The sequence below is a fragment of the Muntiacus reevesi genome, chromosome 1 (assembly GCF_963930625.1).
Source record: "Muntiacus reevesi chromosome 1, mMunRee1.1, whole genome shotgun sequence".
Taxonomy (NCBI): domain Eukaryota; kingdom Metazoa; phylum Chordata; class Mammalia; order Artiodactyla; family Cervidae; genus Muntiacus; species Muntiacus reevesi.
This window is the reverse complement of record NC_089249.1, coordinates 247,625,673-247,646,153: the sequence shown is the minus strand read 5'-3', so window position 1 is coordinate 247,646,153 and position 20,481 is coordinate 247,625,673. Positions and strand designations below refer to the sequence as shown.

The following is a 20,481-nucleotide window of genomic DNA, read 5'->3' as shown; positions in this document are numbered from 1 at the left end:
ATGATTTAGCCTATGCCAAAATGTTTACCCTAGGGTTTTTTGTTTTGTTTTGTTTTTACCATATTAGACCAGAGTGGACTTGTCATTGATGCCTTATGCTGGACAGTATCTTAATAGTCACTATCACCTCCCAAGGTAAGCTCGTCATGTCATGTAGAGGATCAGAAGTAAGAGCACCCTTTTGTTTTCTAGTTGTATAAATTTGTGAGTGGAGCCATTGACATATAGGAAGAGTTTGCCCTTAGAAGTGTATGTGCTTTGTGTTAGAGGCAGAAGACAACCTCCTGCTTATTCCATATAAGTGAGTAAGTTACTTATATATTTAAGACAGTTAACCTGTCTGGGCCTCTTCTGTCCAAAGTCTTTGTCCCTGGTCACATTGTCTCTTGAGGTTATGCCACCTCTGAAATCTGGTACTTTTAATTTTAAGTAGACTTCTCTCTCTTCTCCATTTCCTCGCTCTGTAGCCCAAAGCACTCAGGAAGCAGGCTGGTGGGCCAGGACAAGGAGATAACATTTTAGATTAGCAGCTGATGCTATAATTTGGAGACTATTTTTAGCTAAAGAATTTAAAAAAGAGCCAGAGAAAATAGGACTGGCTTAATTTACCCTCATCGGTGCCCATTCCCTTCCAGCCCAATCTTTTGCAAATGAGTAATTCAGTTTAGCTCACTGATTGCCCCCTGAGGGTTGGAAGAAGAAAGGTGGCAGCCTACTGCTCCCAACTCAGGACTGCCTTCTGCGAACTCCTGAGTTTGGGGTGAACTACATGGCATTCTTGTGAATGTGGTCCACCATCTTTGTTACTCTTCCTTATTGCTTCTGGCCCTTTCTCTTCTCTCTCTTTTAACAAAGCAAATTATTTTACTGATTCTTTGGTACTCCTTAACACGTTTTACCCCAGAAGACTAAAAAAAAATTCTTTTGTAGTATTTTACATATAAAACCAGAAAAACCAACAGGGTTGATGTGTGCTAAGATGGGTTCAGTTTTTTCTTGAAAAAACTGAATTTCTTGAATACAGATGTATTTTGTTGTTTTGCTTTTCTATCACCCTGTGATTAGGAGGAGGGAGGGGCTCCTGCTACTGGTTTGTAGAGCTAATTGTTCAATTTTTCATATCTTTCTAACTTCTAGAAAATGAGTACTGGTTGGCTTGCCTGCTGGTATCTAACACTGGGGTGGGTACTGTGGATAACTAATGTTAGGCTTTGTGGGACCTGGTATTTTATTTAGAAAGACAGCTTGCTCTCATGTAGCAACTTAGAGACTTCCATATTTATGCAATGCAGAGTTAAATTTGTGGTTTAAAATTCTAGGCAAGATTCTAGAAGGCAGAGAGAATAGTATAGTTAGAAGTAGACTGCTTGAATAACCAATCAGGTTTCTAGTCCGTCCAGGTGGTCTCTGTGGTGGACTCTGAGGCTCTCAGAGTCCTTTTAATTAGTCATTGACAAATCGGAGGTAATTTATACAGCTTAAGGTAGTTATTTGGTGTTCAGTTGCAAAGTTGTATCCAACTTTTTGTGACCCCATGGACTTGGAATTCTCTCGGCCAGAATATTGGAGTGCGTAGCCTTTCTCTTCTCCTGGGGATCTTCGCAACCCAGGGATCGAACCCAGGTCTCCTGCACTGCAGGTGGATTCTTTACCAGCTGAGCCACAAGGGAAGCCCAAGAATACTGGAGTAGGTATCCTATCTCTTCTCTAGTGGATCTTCCCGACCCAGGAATCAAAGTGGGGTCTCCTGCATCGCAGGAGGATTCCTAACCAACTGAGCGATCAGGGAAGCCCAAATTTGAGAAATGTGGAGTCTGATAAATTCATCTGGTCTTGTTTTAGAGCTTTTGAGGTACTTACATGCATTTGACTATTTAAACCATAGTATGCTGCATGTACCAAACTTTGTGACCAAGTTCAGTTCAGTTCAGTTGCTCGGTTGTGTCTGACTCTTTGTGACTCCATGGATGACAGCACGCTAGGCTTCCCTGTCCATCACCACCTCCCGGTGTCCACCCAAATTCATGTCCATTGAGTCAGTGATGCCATCCAACCATCTCATCCTCTGTCATCCCCTTCTCCTCCTGCCTTCAATCTTTCCCAGCATCAGGGTCTTTTCCAATGAGTCAGCTCTTCGCATCAGGTGGCCAAAGTATTGGAGTTTCAGCTTCAACATCAGCCCTTCCAATGAACACTCAGGACTGATCTCCTTTAGGATGGACTGGTTGGATCTCCTTGCAGTCCAAGGGACTCTCAAGAGTCTTCTCCAACACCACAGTTCAAAAGCTTCAATTCTTTCGCTTTCTTGATAGTCCAACTCTCATATCCGTATATGACCACTGGAAAAACCATAGCCTTGACTAGACGGACCTTTGTTGGCAAAGTAATATCTCTCCTTTTTAATATGCAGTCTAGGTTGGTCATAACTTTCCTTCCAAGGAATAAGTGTCTTTTAATTTCATGGCTGCAGTCACCATCTGCAGTGATTTTGGAGCCCCCCAAAATAAAGTCAGCCAGTGTTTCCACTGTTTCCCCATCTTTCCCATGAGGTGATGGGACCAGATGCCATGATCTTAGTTTTCAAAATGTTGAGCTTTAAGCCAACTTTTCCATTCTCCTCTTTCACTTTCATCAAGAGGTTCTTTAGTTCTTCTTCACTTTCTGCCATAAGGGTGGTGTCATCTGCATATCTGAGGTTATTGATATTTCTCCCAGCAATCTTGATTCCAGCTTGTGCTTCACCCAGCCCAGCGTTTCTCATGATGTACTCTGCATATAAGTTAAATAAACAGGGTGACAATATACAGCCTTGACGTACTCCTTTCCTGATTTGGAACCAGTCTGTTGTTCCATGTCCAGTTCTAACTGTTGCTTCTTTACCTGCATACAGATTTCTGAGGAGGCAGGTCAGGTGGTCTGGTATTCCCATCTCTTTCAGAATTTTCCACAGTTTATTGTGATCCACATAGTCCAAGGCTTTGGCATAGTCAATAAAGCAGAAATAGATGTTTTTCTGGAACTCTCTTGCTTTTTCAGTGATCCAGCAGATGTTGGCAATTTGATCTCTGGTTCCTCTGCCTTTTCTAAAACCAGCTTGAACATTTAGAAGTTCATGGTTCACGTATTGTTGAAGCCTGGCTTGGAGAATTTTGAGCATTGCTTTACTAGCATGTGAGATGAGTGCAATTGTGCAGTAGTTTGAGCATTCTTTGGCATTGCCTTTCTTTGGGATTGGAATGAAAACTGACCTTTTCCAGTCCTGTGGCCACTGCTGAGTTTTCCAAATTTGCTGGCATATTGAGTGCAGCACTTTCATGGCATCATCTTTAAGGATTTGAAATAGCTCAACTGGAATTCCATCACCTCCACTAGCTTTGTTCGTAGTGTTGCTTCCTGAGGCCCACTTGACTTCACATTCCAGGATGTCTGGCTCTAGGTGAGTGATCACACCATTGTGATTATCTAGGTCATGAGGATCTTTTTTGTACAGTTCTTCTGTGTATTCTTGCCATCTCTTCTTAATATCTTCTGCTTCTGTTAGGTCCATTACCATTTCTGACCTTTATTGAGCCCATCTTTGCATGAAATGTTTCCTTGGTATCTCTGATTTTCTTGAAGAGATCTCTAGTCTTTCCCATTCTGTTGTTTTCCTCTATTTCTTTGCACTGATCACTGAGGAAGGCTTTCTTATCTCTCCTTGCTATTTTCTGGAACTCTGCATTCAAATGGGTATATCTTTCCTTCTTCGTTTGCTTTTTGTTTCTCTTCTTTTCACAGCTATTTTCAATGCCTCCTCAGACAGCCATTTTGTTTTTTTGCATTTCTTTTTCTTGGGGATGGTCTTGATCCCTGTCTCCTCTGCAATGTCATGAACCTCCGTCCATAGTTCATCAGGCACTCTGTCTACCAAATCTAGTCCCTTAAATCTACTTCTCACTTCCACTGTTTAATCATAAGGAATTTTATTTAGGTCATACCTGAATGGTCTAGTGGTTTTCCCTACTTTCTTCAATCTGAGTCTGAATTTGGCAATAAGGAGTTCATGATCTGAGCCACAGTCAGCTCCTAGTCTTGTTTTTTTCTGACTGTGTAGACTTTCTCCATCTTTGGCTGCAAAGAATATAATCAATCTGATTTCTCTCTTGGCCATCTGGTGATGTCCATGTGTAGAGTCTTCTCTTGTGTTGTTGGAAGAGGGTGTTTGCTATGACCAATGCATTCTCTTGGCAAAACTCTTTTAGCCTTTGCCCTGCTTCATTCTGTACTCCAAGGCCAAATTTGCCTGTTACTCCAGGTGTTTCTTGTGACCACAGAACTCTTTTCTCCCCCCAGGAGTCACCTTATAGGAAAATATGTTAACAGTGGCTGAAGTCCATGTGGATTTCATGTTAATGAAGTAAAGTCATGCAACCCAGTCATGAAGTGATTGGGCTGGAGTAGATAAAAGTAAATATGAAATATTTGCAGAGTATTATTCAGATTAGACTAACAATGTTTGGAGCCATTCTTGTTTAATGCTGCAAGGCTCTGAACAGAAATTCACTCATACTTTGCAGCTGGTTTTAGTCCATGTACACTTGGCATTAGATGCCATGTGATTTTGTAGGACAGCTATATTTAAAGATTGCCAGGACTGTTTATCTCAGATGGGAGAAGTCAGAGTTACATCACTGTATGAACTGATTAGCCTCATCCAAGGGCCATACATTTTCTTTATCATCCAGATGGATGTTTTCTTCAACTGCATTCCCAGAGACAGGGAAAAGGCAAAAGATGCCACTACAAGAGAGACCTCTGGATGATTCTAGTTAGGTAAATGGCAGCTTGTGGGGCTGAGAAGAAATTTTGCTGCTTGAATCCAAAAGTTTGAAAATAAGATTTTAAATACAGTTTTTATTTTCTGTCTTCCTTCCTTTCCATATCTGCTTTCTTTTAATTTTTTTATTATTTATTTTTTAATTGGAGTATAATTGGTTTGCAGTGCTCTGTTATTTTCTGCTGTACAATGTGAATCAGCTATAACTATCCATACATCCGCTCCCTCTGAGCCTCCCTCCCACCTCCACCCTCCCATTCGGCCTCTCTAAGTCATCACAGAGCACCCAGCTGAGCTTCCTGTGCTACGCAGAAGCTTCCCACTAGCTATCTGTTTTACATATAATAGTGTATATATCTACTTTCCATTCTCATTTGTGCACATAGCTCAGAGGGAGGGTTGTAAATAAAAATAAATGGTATTTTCTCCTCTGTGACATCAAAGAACAAATGACTACAACTCATACTTGTTCCCACTAGAAGTTTCTGAGGCCTTATATCTGGCCTTGATTTTTACTGAACCACATGCAGAGTCACAAAATTTTGAGGACTTTGAGGAGTCTTTCCAGTTCTTAGACGCAGCTCTTTTATTTTGAAAGTGAGGCGAAAGAGGTTCTGGAGCTTGCTGGTGCAGTGACTTGCCCTGGGAATACTTTAGCTACTTGGTGCCGGGGTTTTGGCCCAGTTCTCCAGGCTCCAGCTGCACTCCCCATTCAATTTTCTTTTCTACCAAGGCTTCTCATGACATTTCCCTAGGTTTTTTTTTTTTTTTTTTTTTTTAGCATGCGTGCATGTGCTAAGTGACTCTTCGCGACCTAATGGGCTGTAGCTCACCAGGCTCCTCTGTCCATGAGATGCTCCAGGCAAGAATACTGGAGTGGGTTACCATGCCTTTCTCCAGGGGTTCTTCTGAACCCAGCAATTGAACCTGTGTCTCTTGCATCTCCTGCGTTGGAAGGCAGGTTCTTTACCACTAGTGCCACCAGACTTCCTTTTATTTACCAAACCATCCCAAGTTTTATGCATGATGGCATTACCAGTCCAATGACTATTATATATAACACATTTATATGAGATACAATTCCACTAAAATCAAAAAGAAAATTAAGAAAGGTGGAGAAAGACATTGTCTCAAATATCATCTCTTTCAAAAATTTATAATATAAATAGGGTACAGTGTAAACAGCTGTGTCATTTACTTTACATATATTGAAGCTTACAGGTATAAGTTTAATTCAAAGTTTATTAAGTGCACAGGCTTTAAATAATTCCTAGTTGCCTACTTTTTCCTAAATATGTAAGTTGCCAACTCTATATTCCACTTATACTTACTGATCATTAGGAGGCAGATGTTTAATGCCAAGTTTCACACTTCAGTCACTAAGAATAAAAGAGCACTGTGAATCACTTATATCAAACTTTGAGTATGACTCTGATGAATACCTTTCAAGTTCAACTTATCTTATAGGGAATGACTTCTAAATGAGTCAACATATTTAAAACAATGTAAAAATAGCCTAATGGTCTTTTTAATATAATCACATAGTTACAAACATGCTCAACTTATTCTTTAAAATGCTTTAGTCTGTATGGTTATTGTTAATGACTAGGGCATTTTAAATCTATCATCTATGTTGATAATTATGAGATAGTTAAAAACTCCTTTAGATTGACATTTTCAGTTATTTGTTTACAGTGCATTCAAAACATACACATATGTAACTTAAAAATGGAAAAACCCAAAGTGTGATGCATTTCTAATTTTAACAAGAATTAAGGACAGAATTCACACCTGGCTATAGTCTTGTGACTTTAGTGAAGGAAATCGATATTTATATAGCGTTGTGCTCATTTCATCCATGTGCTCAGTGCTTGCTGCTGGAATGGCTCCCTGATGATCTGAGCTGAAATCTTCCCCCTGATGCAGCCTTACTGGTTTCCTATTTCCTAAAGCCATGATGCCGTCGTTTGGGATTCAAGCACAGCCATGTAACGCTTTGACCTTTTTTTCTCTGCATCCTAACCCGCCATTCATCTTAACTTCTGCTCCAATCACAATGAGTTGTTTGCAGCTCTTTATGCCTGCATTAATTTCCCTACTCTGTGCTCTTGTTTATCTCATTCCTCCTTCCACAATGCCTTTCCATCTTTTCTGTGCCCAGATACTTCTGCCCTTTAAGATCCCCCCAAACCATTTTTTTTTGTCCGTGAAGTCTTCCCTCACAACTCTAGATATAAAATATTTTCTCTTTCTTTCTAAATTCCTAATGCACTTATCTGTACCATCTTATGTTCCTTATCACTTCCTGCCTTAATTATTTTGATTTAAGAGGCTGCTCTCTGCCTTGAAGGCAGGATTCATGCTGAATTCAGCTTAGTCCCCTACAGTGTCTAGCACAGAGCCTTACATGTTAGAGGCATTACTTTATACCAAATAGTATTGAATGACACTACTTTCTTTCAGTCATTCATTCATTCAAGCAAACAAATGCTATTTTTTAGAAACCGTTATATTCAATGCTGCATCATAGTGCCAGTACCAGATAGACTGCAGTTTAGATTTTGTTAATACAGGTATAATTAGGTAGCTTATATTTAGGTATATTTATTGTGCAATAAGGATGCACATAAATACCTTAGTGTAAATCTGTTGGTTATGGTGAGGATTAAGTAGTAATAAAACTAACACTTTTTAAGTGATGGATAATGTGAGGCCTTCACCTAAACTTATTATAGGTCTTAAGTCAATTAACCCCATAATAAATGTACGAGACTTGCAGGAGATGCCGGTTTGATCCCTAGGTTGGGAAGATCCCCTGGAGAAGAAAATGGCAACCCACTTCAGTATCATTGCCTGGGAAACCATGGGCAGGGGAAACCATGGGGCCACAAAAGAGACACGACTAAGTGACTAAACAACAGCAACACCAGTTAGATAGCTAGCCCCTCCCCCTTCCCAGACAATGAAGCTGAATCCAGAGAGCTTGAGTGACTTTCAGAAGATCCCACAACTGGTAATTTGCAAAACCTGGTCTTGAACCAAAATCCATTTGACTCTAGAGTTATCTTTTAACCATCTAAAAAGAATGTAGTGTAACCCCATTGACCCAGAGAAGATTGTTGTAGTCATTGCAACTCTCCAAAATTCAGCATGAAACCGGAAGTGAGCAAAAAACAACAAGAAAAAAAGATAAATAAAATAACAGACCTTGAGGTAACCAGAACATGAATTTTAAACAAACTATGTTATGTGTTTTCCCAGGACATAGCAAATTAGAAGGATCAAAGTACAGGCGGTTGTTAGAAGAAGGCTCGTTGACAGCAGAAGTGACAGCTTAATGTCAAGGGCAGGAAAGGAAAACCTAAAAAGCAGATGCAGAACTATATTACTGTGCTGCACATTAATGACTGTTCATAATGACAGTGACCCTGAATAATCAAGAAAAAGAAGGCAATTATATTCAGTATCTTCTGTCTGAAACAGCAAGATGTGTATAACACATCCTCGAAAGATCTCAGTGAAAGCACAGTGTTTAAGGGGGTTAGCTTTGGTTTTCTGCAGAGCTCACTTCCTGGAGGCACGTGTTAAATTGGGAATTACTGAATATATGTGCAAGGATCACTGTAAATGGGATGCAGACAGGAACTATACCACCCAAGCACATTAGAATGAGTCACTCTTTAGTGTCTTACAGCTTTGATATCCTTTTCTTAGAACTCGCAAGAACCTGAAAGACTTTTTGGTGAAAGGTGAATTCACAGCTTGCTACTCTACCTTTTGGTTCTTGTGTTTTTCATTCCTAATTCCTAAATCTTTGCAGGTGAGATTGTGCCCTGCAAATGGCCAACTTTGATGACAAACACTCAACCCCTTCCAAAGATGTATCTGACCTTTCTTTTTCTTTTATATTTTAATTTGCAAACAAAGAAAGCAGCAACCCAGGACCCTAAGCCAAGCCCAACTAGGGAATGATGTTCCTTCTTGACTGAATGTAGAAAAACAAGCCTGGAGAAAGAGCCCATTGTATACTTTCAAACCACAGGGGCTGGCGTTGCTGGTGTCCAGTCCGCTCTGTCTGGAATACTCTGGACCTCAGAAACTCACCAGCGCTTTTCCAGCTCCCAGATGGTCAGGACAGGATCCAGCCTTTAATGGGGCCCAATTGGCACAAGATTTACATCCTGGGAAGAGAGCTGGAGAAAGTTTATTTAAAAAATAAATTACCGAAAAATAAATAAGTCAATCAACCCACAAAAACCAAAGGTAGTTCAAGTATAATGTATTTATTTTAGCCTTTTTCTCCTCGATCTGTTATTTTGAAAGATGATCTTATTGCTGTTTTGTTTTGTACAATTAACTGCATTGATTTAGGGACCTGGTTAGTTTCTTGGTCAGAAGAATTGAGCAGTATATTTTTGTGAATGTTTAATGAGGCTGCCAGGAAGTCTGTGGGAGCAAAGTTAGCATTTTTTTTTTCTTCAGTAGAAAAAGTTTTTTTGAATGGAGTAGTATTGATGATATCTTTTTGGCAGATGCATAAGGGATGTTATTGAATCTTTACCCTAATTATTAGTGGCAGTTAATAGTGTCACAGTATTTACTCATTCAGTCTTCAGCAAGTATTTATTGAATGTCTGCTAGTTTCCCAGACACTCTTAAAACTGGAAACAGAGTAGTGAAAACAAGAAGGACCAAATTCGTATCCTATGGGGCTTGTAATCTCATTGGGAGATACAGACAGTCAATTAGAAAATAGATCTCTATCTCTTCTCTATGTATCTATGTCTATGTCGATACCGATATGAGAGAAATTTTAGACAGCGTTAGGAGATACTGCTGACTGTTCAAAATCTAGATTTTAAATCCCCTATTTAACTCAGTTTCTGAGACTTTAGTTTCCAAAGTCTCCTCTGACATTCATACATAAAGTTTATCTTTGGGAATTCATGTGACCCAACATATTTTGCTAAACATTGGTTTAGTTATTTTCTTGAAGGAACAAAAGGAAACCAGAATGTTTGTGAAACAGCAAATGCTTCCACGGGCTTTCTCTCACGTTCCCTGAGAAATCATATACTGCCTTTGAGACAGGCAATTCTTGGGAATGAAAAAATCTGTCTTACGAAACCCAAGGAACCCTGATTAGGGAACAAACCAGAATACACTGAGGAACTTGGGAGAAGAACTGGCATCCCTTGATTTATGTTGTATCCACTTCGGGGAAATAGAGATAAAATATGTAGGTTCAGCCAGCACAGTCCCCAAGCATACATGCTGATCATATTTCAACTTTCTTTAAGAATTCCAGAAAACAATGTTTTTTTAAACACCATGTTTAACTACAGGAAAATGAACACCCCAGAGTGGAAGGACAATAAGTTTGCTTGTATGGTCACCAACACTGCGGTGTCTCTTTAAAAATCCTTAGTCGATTTGGTTTGGAAGCTTTAATTATGCTTTTATGTTATAGTTTCCTTATTTAAGTGTCTGTTTTATGTCCATCACTCAATACCCCCTGCCTATCTCAAAAGTGATAGATATTATTACCCTAACTGAGGAGAAGGGAGAATGCTGTGAGAATTATTAATATATAAATTAAAAAATTAATCTGGAAAGTGCTTTAGGGTCCCTGCAGAAGCTCTACCCAACACAAAGCATATTTAACATCATTATCAGTACTCCAACAGAACAGAGCACATGCAGGACAAGATGGTAAACTGAGGCACAGAGCGTGACAGTGGATGAATGGGCAGTGTCCCTTAGAACCCAGACTCTTGAATGGGTGATACCTAAAAACTACTCTATCAGTGCCTACTTTAGGCTTTTCTAGTCATCACTGTTAATTATTTTTCTAGAGAAGAAACCTTTCCTTCCTTTTACCCCCTCTCTTTAAGGCTTTGCTTGTTTTGGAGGGTTTTTTTTTTTTTCTTCCTTTTAACTTTTTAGTGTTGAAAATGATTAAGGCTAAAATATTAAGTCCAAAGTATAATAAGGAAAAATCACTGGTGTGCTTTCTAGTAACCCCAGTTATTTTTTTGTCTTGTGGCTTGGAACTTCAAATTGCATTTATTTCTTATAGATCCATTGGTTGAAAAACATGCATGAAAGCTTATCTTGGAATTGCTTTTTTGTTTTGGTGGGAAATAATTCCCAGCCAGCTTCTCACCAATGAGAAAGGGTATTTTGAGGACCTACTATGTTCCCAGAACTTTTTTTAGATGTAGGAGAGACTAGGGACCCATTCCATCCTGTCAACAGTGGAGGTAGGATGAAAAGTGCAAGTACGAGGAATTATAGAAAAACAATAAATAGCAGTAGGGAAGGACAGTTGTACAATGGTGGTCACCAGACAGGCAGACTTGATACTTCATATCAGTTCCTTGATCATTTTTCTTAACTTTGCTGAAATTCATTTTTCATACGTGTGAACCAGCTAATACCCATGCTTGCCCGTAATATGACAGAGCAAAAATCACTGAAAGAGCTTCTCACATAGTTAGCTTCTCAGATAGCTTGGCACATAGTTAGAAGACAATGAAAAGTCATTGCTGCTAAAGTCACCATCAAGGTCATTATCACCATCCATTTAATGTGAGCTAGAGGGATAAGGGGCTTCCCAGGTGGCGCTAGTGGTAAAGAACCTGCCTGCCAGTTCAGGAGACATAATGAGACACGGGTTTAATCCCTAGGTTGGTAAGATTCCCTTGGAGAAGGGCATGGCAATCCACTCCAGTATTCTTGCCTGGAGAATCCCATGGACAGAAGAGCCTGGCAGGCTACTGCCCATGGGGTTGTGCAGAGTCAGACAGGACTGAAGCAACTCAGCAAGCACGCACTTAGCACACAGAGGAGTACAGATAGTAAGTGCTACCGGCTCTCAGAGAAGAAAGTGATTCCCAAGACTTGCCCCTTTCCCCCAGAATTCTCCAACATGTCTCCATTAATGTTTTAAAATACTGGGTACTCTCATTCACCCACCATGTGGGTCATACTTTTGAGACTTATATAAAAACTGCATGGAGAATTATTCTCTCCCGTGTCCCTTGTCTAGACTCCCAGATTTTGCAGACTGCCTCTTGGGGGTTTTGCTTCCACCTCTGTGCATTTCCATGATGCTCTGTGCATCCATGGACAGAGGCGTTCCTCTCTTCTGTTTCCCACTTTGATCAAGGACAGGCCCCACCCACCACCTCCATGTCTGTGTCTTGTCTCTCATGGCCACAGAAGCTTCACTTTGTCCCCAGAAGCATGCCTCACCTGGTGACCACTCAGGACTCTTCTGCTCCTGTGCTCTGATATGAAGAGAAAATGCTCATATAGGTAGCTCAGAGAGAGTATAATTACTGTTTCCTGGTGGGTCCTTGGTGTGCCAGCAGCCTCTACTGGGGCTTTGCAGAAACTATGTGTGTTTCTTTCATTGTAATATCACACTTAAAAATGATTTCTTCTATTTCTGATATTAATGCATCCTTGTGGTCAAGAAGCTTGAGAATTCAGGGGAGTATGCAGAAGAAAATATAGTAAACTGTAACTTTACCATCTTGTAACTTTTCTTGACCCTGATGATTTTCCTTTTAGCCTTTCTTCCATGCACATATATGTCTAATTCTCATTTAAGTCACATGCAATACATACTGCACAAACTGCTAGTATTCTAGTAAGATTTTAGTAAGATTTTTCTCATAATTAATACCTATAAATATGTGAATTTATTTATTCCAAAATTGTTTATATGGCTGTTATTTCCTGTGCAAGCACCTGTATACTCACATACAAATACACATGTGCACACACATATGAGGAAGAATGGGGAGAGAGAAGTTGTATCTCATTAGCATCATCAGTCTAGAGATAAATGCTGCTATTGGAGAGATGATCTTTTGTGGCCCACTTTTTTGTATTGCTTACATATTTTTCTTTCTTTCACCTTATCCATTCTCACTGGTGCAAGTCAGACCTTTAGACATCTTTTTTACCTCTTAGATGATATCTGAGCAGTGGTCTCATGCAGGGATCTGAGTGCTGGGCCAGCTAGATAATTTTAAGAGCAACTTAGGGGACGAGGGTTAAATATTATCAGGTTAAGAATGGTGGGCTCTTATGAATAGCTGTCATTCAGCCACTCAGTCATGTTTGCAACTGTTTGCAACCCCACAGACAACAGCAAACCAGGCTTCCTGTCCTTCACCATCTCCTGGAGCTTGCTCACTCATGTCCATTGAGTTGGTGGTGCCATCCAACCATCTCGTCGTGTGTCATTCCCTTCTCCTTGTGCCTTCCCTCTTTCTCAGCATCAGGGTCTTTTCGAATGAATCAGCTCTTCGCATCAGGTGGCTAAAGTATTGGAGCTTCAGCATCAGTCCTTCTAGTGAATATTCAGGACTGATTTCCTTTAGGATTGACTGGTTTGATCTCTTTGCTGTCCAAGGGACTCTGAAGAGTCTTCTCCAACACCACAGCTCAAAAACATCAGTTCTTTGGTATTCAGCCTTCTTTATTAAGGTCCAATTCTCACATCCATGCATGACTACTAGAAAAACCATAGCTTTGACTATACGGACCCTTGCCAGCAAAGTATTGTCTCTGTTTTTTAATATGCTGTCTAGGTTTGTCATAGCTTTTCTTCCAAGGAGAAAAGATAGGAGATCCTATATTATGGATAAGGTGGACTCTTATTACTTAGCTTAATGCAGTCAAACATCTAGTAGAATTCTGGCCTAATTTATACAAGAATTTATGTCAGAAATATTTTGGAAATATCCTGTATATGAGGCATTAAGTTAAATACTTTAGAAGGTATGGACATGAATTACACCCTGTTGCTGACCTCAAGGATTGTTTGAGAAAAAGATGTGTAAGAAAATCTTTATAGCACAAGGTAAAATAGGATGCTAAGTTCTCAGAGTATGCATTCCATAATTATAAATTTTTACAAAGGTGTGAGTAACTGTGACTCTTAGGATCAGATGAAACTTACTGGAAGAGAGAACATCTCTTCAGGATATTAAGGAACAAGAGGAATAGCAGTAGGGGAATGTTTAGGCAAGGAATGGCATGAATAAGGCAAAGGTGTTAGGTTATTTTCATATATCCACATGGCCTTCTCTCCAGAGTGTGGAAGGGCAGAGTGGGAAGGATGACTCACAAGGGCAGTCAGCTCTCAAACCTTGGAGCACCTGGCTACCATGCTAAGGAGTCTGGACTACATACCATACATGAAGGAGCAGGTGAGGGTTTGAGTCAGGGCATGGTATAATGAGGTTGGTTTGAAGAGGATGATTCTGCTGAGAAAGTAGAAGTAGAGAAAGGCCATTTTAGAAGGCATTTATAATATTGCAATCGTCTGAGTAAGGAATGGTGACAGCCTGAACCAGGATAAAGGAGAAAGGCAGGGAGCCAGTGAAATTCAGTAGAAGGTAGAGTCAACATGACTAAAAGAAAATTTGAAGGGAGAAAAAAAGATAATCCCAAGGTTTCTCTTTTGGGTAATTCAAAGGGTAGTGTTCTCTTAGCTGAGAGAGGGAACACAGGATCAGGAAGTACAGTTATACGTAGTAAGATGATAAATGATCTTGCATCCTGTTGAGATTGAAGTGGCAGTAAGATACATACAGGGAAATTCTGTTACTCTGTTGCTGATAAAAATGTGGTGTTTGGCCAAAGAGATCAAAGCCACAGGAGTAGACTTGGAAGTCAGTTTAGCTAACATGGTTGAGCCAGTGAGTGAACTCAAGAATTGTTAGGCAAATGAAAGAGAAAGAAAATCTAGAACAAGACTTGTGAAATGTCTACAATTAACAAGTTGGCAGAAGGAAATAGTTGGCACAGGAAGAGATCAGGAATCAATGAATAAGAGAGGAACTCTGGAAAACACTTATTTACAGGCATAAGAGGTTGATTTTCTTTCTGCTCTTTCCAAATAATATTAGTTAACTTGCCTGACAATTTTTGCTCATCTGGAATACATATCCCATAAGGATGGGCTTTAAAAAGATAGTGAATGTGAAAGTGCTTTGGTAAACCATTAGACACTCTCTGAGGCTTAGGTTTTATAATTAGTGTCATAGAAGTGAAGAAAGTGTAGACTTCCAAGAAGGAAGAAAGTAGTATCAGATGCTACAGGGTTTCAGAAGTATGTTTATTTTTAACTCAAATTGTTTGTTTTGTGCTTTAAGGAAGTTAAGAGAGTGAATCTGTTCTCGAATCACTTAGAACAGAATTTCCCAAAGCGTGGGGCATGTACCCCTTGTTGTACGGAGACCATTTTGGATTTGACACAGACATTAAATAGAACTGAATCATCGTGAGAAAGTGATTCCCCTTTTATTTCTCCTTTAATCCTTCTGATTTATGTTAAGGGAGAAAGTCTCAGTTAGAGCAAACAAGTCTGTGTTCTAACACTAGCTCAACTCCCTTTTCAATAAACCCATTCAGGTTGTCAACTTTATCTAACTAGAATTTAACAACATCATATTAACTTTAAGATTACCACAACCAGTTGCAATAGTAATATAGTGTCCTTTTAAAATAAGTTATTTGAAACAAAAAGTTCACAAAGACTTGGACACAGCTGAGCAACTGAACAACAACAAAGCAAAAAGTTAACCAATTAAAGATTTTAAGTACATAATTGTATGGGTATGGGTTGTTTATAGATATGGCGAAACTTAGGAAGTGGTATTCCAGTGATGAAAGCTTGAAAAATTTAGACTTATACTAGAGCTCTTCTTCCTTCTGTAACTTAGAGGGGCTGCCTTTAGTTCAGCCGATTAGAACAATGTGAGAAATTTATCCTGAGATGGGGAAGGGGTTTGGGGTGGGTTTTGGGTACTAGACTTCCAAATCTAGACCCTATCTTTTTCCTAAGATGTTGGGTCAACTTTTGAAGCCCCTAGATTTTTTTGGACTTTTGTGTCTTTAGCTATTAAAATGAGATTATTAGTTTTAAGTGATTACTAGCATTTCTTCCTGTAATAAATTAGTAACTCTTTGAGTGATTAATAAATAAACCTCTCCTCTTGTAAATAAATAAACCTTTCCTCTATCTAATTGATAGTGGTTAGATACAATTTTTTCCTTCTGAACACCATCAATATCATGTATCAGTGTGAGAGCCTGTTCCCAGACTAACATCTACAGCAAGGAAAACATTAAGTTCATCCTCTAATGATGATTCATATTCTACCTTATTTTCAAAGCACAGTTATTTCAAGAGTGAATCTCTGCTTTAGTTAGAGTGATTGATTAAAATGGAAAATGAAATTGTAAACGAAAATGTTTCAATTTCCTTTATGCCAACCCCCTACTCTCCTAAGTAGTTTCTTTGCAGTCATGTCTAATCAATTTGTGAATTTTATAAATTTTCTAAATCAATTTTGTTCCATAGTGTATCAACTCATAGGTCCTTATACTTAAAAAGATGTCTCCATTATCTATTTACTGATATCTTTCCATCTTTTAAAATGTATTTCCCCTGAGAAAAGGGAAGGTGGGTGAAATATTCTCTGTCTGAAAGTTCTCCTAAATTTTATTGTGACTTAATGTTACTTTACAGTCCAAGTAACTTTTAGAATAGAAGCATGCAACTTATTTGGAATATAACTATATGGAAACTTCCACCATCAAAGGCACAACCAGGGACCAGGTATAAAATGAAAAATGAATAGCATGTGAATTTAAAAACAACACATATACATGTAGTGTTGGATCTGAAAAATTTGAGTTTGATGCTAGCTTTAAAAAGTTTAAAGATATAAATATGAACAATTTCTTCTTTATGATTAGATAGGAAGAATTACTCCCTGCCATTTTTTGAACTGTATCAGGACCACTTTTGCTCTTATTTACTCTTATGAGGGTGATTTTGTGCAAGCAATTTAACAATTTATGATTCTGTTTTCATATCTGAAAAAAGTAGTTAAGAATACGTACAACTGATCTGACCAAATTAGTGCTTTCAAGTAAAACCTTTGATGACATAGTGGGTAACCTCCTACCCTGGTACCCAACTAGTGTTAATCCCAACATTGCAAGAACACTGTTCGATCAGTTGAAATTAAACACACACTTGATTTTGGAAGATCATCTTTTACTGCACTTCAGAGCTTCTTTCCTTTTCTTATTCTCTATACGATAGTAAATTAGATTTCCTGTTTTCGATCCTTAAAGATTAGAAGAGAAGTACAGAAGGTGCAAAGGACACTAGGAGGAAAAAAACAAAGAAAATGAACAAAGTTGAAATAATTTAAAACTCATAAGTATCCAGGGCCATTTACTGCAGGGGAAAATAGCCCCTCATACCTCATGGTCACTTAGGCCTTTTCTATATTCTAGAAGATACATCGATCTAAGATAAATAGAACTAAGATATAACAAGGGGTATTTCAAATGAAAATCTTGATTTATTAGGGCTAAATTAAATTATATATACTTTGCTTATTTTAGGAAACATATAATTCATTTTGGAAGAATTTCAGTATGAAAAGGTCAAAATCTTTTAAATAAATATTTTTTGTGCTTTTACGGGTAAACCCTTAGCCATCCAAAAAAACGTAGCCATTGAGAGCTCAGTCTCTAGTAGTTCCACATAAGTGTGGTATTCCTGAAGAATCTTTTGTGTATTTCCAGCAAATAAGGGTGCACACATTCTATGGGAGAGGATAGGCATTTCTAATTACTAAGTTAAAGTGATTTCTGCGCAGGTTACCTTTATGTTTCAATAAAGAGCATTTGATAGAAATCACTTGTGGTTTTTAGTAGGAGCAACTTTCTTACATTCTTTTGCCAGGACTTTGTGCTGGGACTGTTTACCTAGGTAGGACTCAGGGGCTGGCATTTGTGCTGTAATCTTGATTCTCATGGAGGAGTCTGTGATTCTCTGGACAAAATATTTAAAGTTGCATATTGACACAAAAGCCCTTTCTAAGTTATAAGAACAGCACAAACATGAGTTAGTACAAATGATCACCATTACATACTGACTCAGTACTGCTGCCCTGAGCTAAGCGACTCTGAAACAGTCAAGGAACCGGCAGTTGTGCATGCCAGAGAGAGAGCACATAGAGTCCAGCGCCATCAGAGGTCAGCTACCAGGGCTGGAGTTTTCAAAGAAGCAGATAATGCCAGTTTTATGGCCATTAATAACATTTTAGTTATATAAACAATGATAAGAGTACTAAAAAGCAAATTCTGTTTTGCAGTGTGCTCTGATTGCCAACAGGGTTCAGAAATGAGCTTTCTCCTTGTGCACGTAACATTGCATAATGGACCACTGATCATCCTCCGGCCCCTCCCCAGCTTCCAGCTCCCTTTTATGGACAGTCCTTAGTCTTGCCAGACCCCTCAGCTGTTCCAGGGAGAGAGCTTCTTGGGTTTCCCTTTAAAGCTCTTTGATAGTTCCTCTGGTAGTTAATGTACCAAATGGTCTTCAGGGCATTTCCTACATGGCTCTGCAGCTCATCAGAGCACCTTGACCATGGATTTCCTACCTCGGTGTTTTGCACATGTTGAAGGGCTCAGTTCAAACACCAGGCCCATTAGCTTCTGGAAAGGTGTGGCAGAGCTCAGTGCTGATTTGGGTGTCTGCCTCAAAACAAGAGATTTTTCCAAAGGATATCCTGTAGTAGATAAATCATTTCATTAGACTAGGTCCACTTTTTAAACCAGGAAGCAGAGTGCCTGCCATGTAGGAAAACTCAGATAAAGTTGTTATGACTGTTCTCAGAGCACTTGTAAATATTGTTGTCAGTGTCTTTTATACAGGTTCTATCATGACTGTATTTAAACATGGACAGGTTAATTATGTGTTTGAAGACTATGTTTATTGACAACCGATAAGAAAGCTGTGAAATGAGTCCTTTACATATTGCAATGACAATGTTTTTTTTTCCCCCAAATGTCTCCCACTAGTTGATTACTCCTCATGCCATCCGTGTGCAGACTCCTCCTCGGCATATCCCTGGTGTTGTAGAGGTCACCTTGTCCTACAAATCCAAACAGTTCTGCAAAGGGACACCTGGCAGATTCATTTACACAGGTAAGAACTACTGCAGATGGTGGACAGAGCAGTCTTGACCTTGTGGGTCTTTGACTCAATCTTGTATGTGTAAGTGTTATTTTATTCTAAAATCTATGTCTGCTTAAGACCCATTTTCTCTGTTTCATCTCATTTATGATGAAATGAGTTGCTACTACTACTACTATTATTATTACCATTATTATTAGATAAGATTTCATCTAGGTGTCCTTGTTGAATGACAGGATCTGTTGAAATTGTGGGTTAGATACCTAAGGCAGTGGCATGAGCAAGGAGGAGTGCTAGACAGTCCTAAGAGTCTCGGGATGTTAAGCCATCATGTGGGGGTTTGCTTGCTTTATGGAGTAGGAATGTGCTTGAGTGCACAATACAACTTTCTTCTAGCCTGGGCACGGCCATTTAAAGACTTTTGGTGATTTTCATATTTAATTCTGGGTTGGTGCTTTCTTTCCCTTTAAACTTCATTTTGTTCCCCATGACTGCCTCCTGCCACCCCAAATACATGGACCTGCCTTGGCACATGGATCTGTCTTGCATTAAGAAGTTAGGGTTCTAGGGTGAAGGTGAATTTCCTCACGTCACCTGGAGAGAACGAGGCAGGTTCTCTGTGGAAACATATCAAATGCATAGTCTAAGTGCCTAGTGTGTAGTCAGGAGATCCTCAAAGTGTTACGTGTAAACCAAACACCCAGGGATCTTTGTTGCAATCCAGATTCTGATTCAGTAGCTCTGGGTGGGATCTGAAACTCTGCATTTCTAACAAGCTCACAACGAGAGGCTGATGATCCTGGTCCAAGGACCACACTGGCTATGGGGACAGTCTAGGTCCTCTGCTATGTAGCAGTCATTGCTGGGTTGGCGCCTCCAGAAATTGGCCCCATGTTTGCTTCTTTAATCAATAAAGGACCACAAAGCCAGATTAAGTACAGAGTGTAAGTTGCTTTCACACACAGAGATTCCAAAGCATGAAGGGACAACTGTGTCAACACATCCTAATTATAACCATACAATTAAATGGACAAATTTTATTTTACTGTGACATTTTATCTCAAAGCATCTTTCCTGTTGCATTTTAATAGGAGGAACAAAACCGACCATGCTTCTCAGTGACTTGCTCTCCCCCCTCAATCCTCTCTCTCAAAATTATAAAAACAGCTAATGCATCCTGACCCTTGGAAATGCCTCCCAGTCCTTTAAACAAAATGCAGGTTTGGTGCCTGCCTGACGATTAGTTTTAGTTAATTGAAAATTATAGGATTGACCCAAGAGGAAAATTTTATTTGCACTCCAATCACTTTTACAAATTAAGGAAAATTACCACAATTTTGTTTAGCTAAGGTTTCACACTGAGTTCAAGAAATTAGCTCAGCCATCCCAACAAAGTCAGCACTTTGTTAGCAAGCACTTGAAAAAATAATAGTCTATCTGGAGTTTTGTGGTGTATACAAACGAAGCATAGAGAAAGCTATGATGCTTTATAGAAGTAGGCCAAGTGTTTTTAATTAGGCTCATTGGTTCAGCGTAAGTTTTGAAGAACAATCAAACTAGCAGATTAGCTGTTTCTTTTAAAGCTAGGATTTCTTGCCATTCATTTTTCCCATGAGAACTTCCACATAGCGCTTTTTTTTTT

General features: G+C 39.2%; 1 protein-coding gene across 4 annotated transcripts in view; it reads left to right on the top strand.

The window, feature by feature from the left end:
• The window catches only part of EBF1 (EBF transcription factor 1), a 402,213-nt gene that overhangs the window by 300,220 nt on the left and 81,512 nt on the right, over window positions 1-20,481 (top strand). For all 4 annotated transcript variants that reach the window (XM_065919010.1, XM_065919011.1, XM_065919008.1 and 1 more), the window contains exon 10: window positions 18,725-18,851. In XM_065919010.1, coding sequence (XP_065775082.1) covers window positions 18,725-18,851 — 127 coding nt within the window. The remainder of the gene's footprint in view (window positions 1-18,724; window positions 18,852-20,481) is intronic.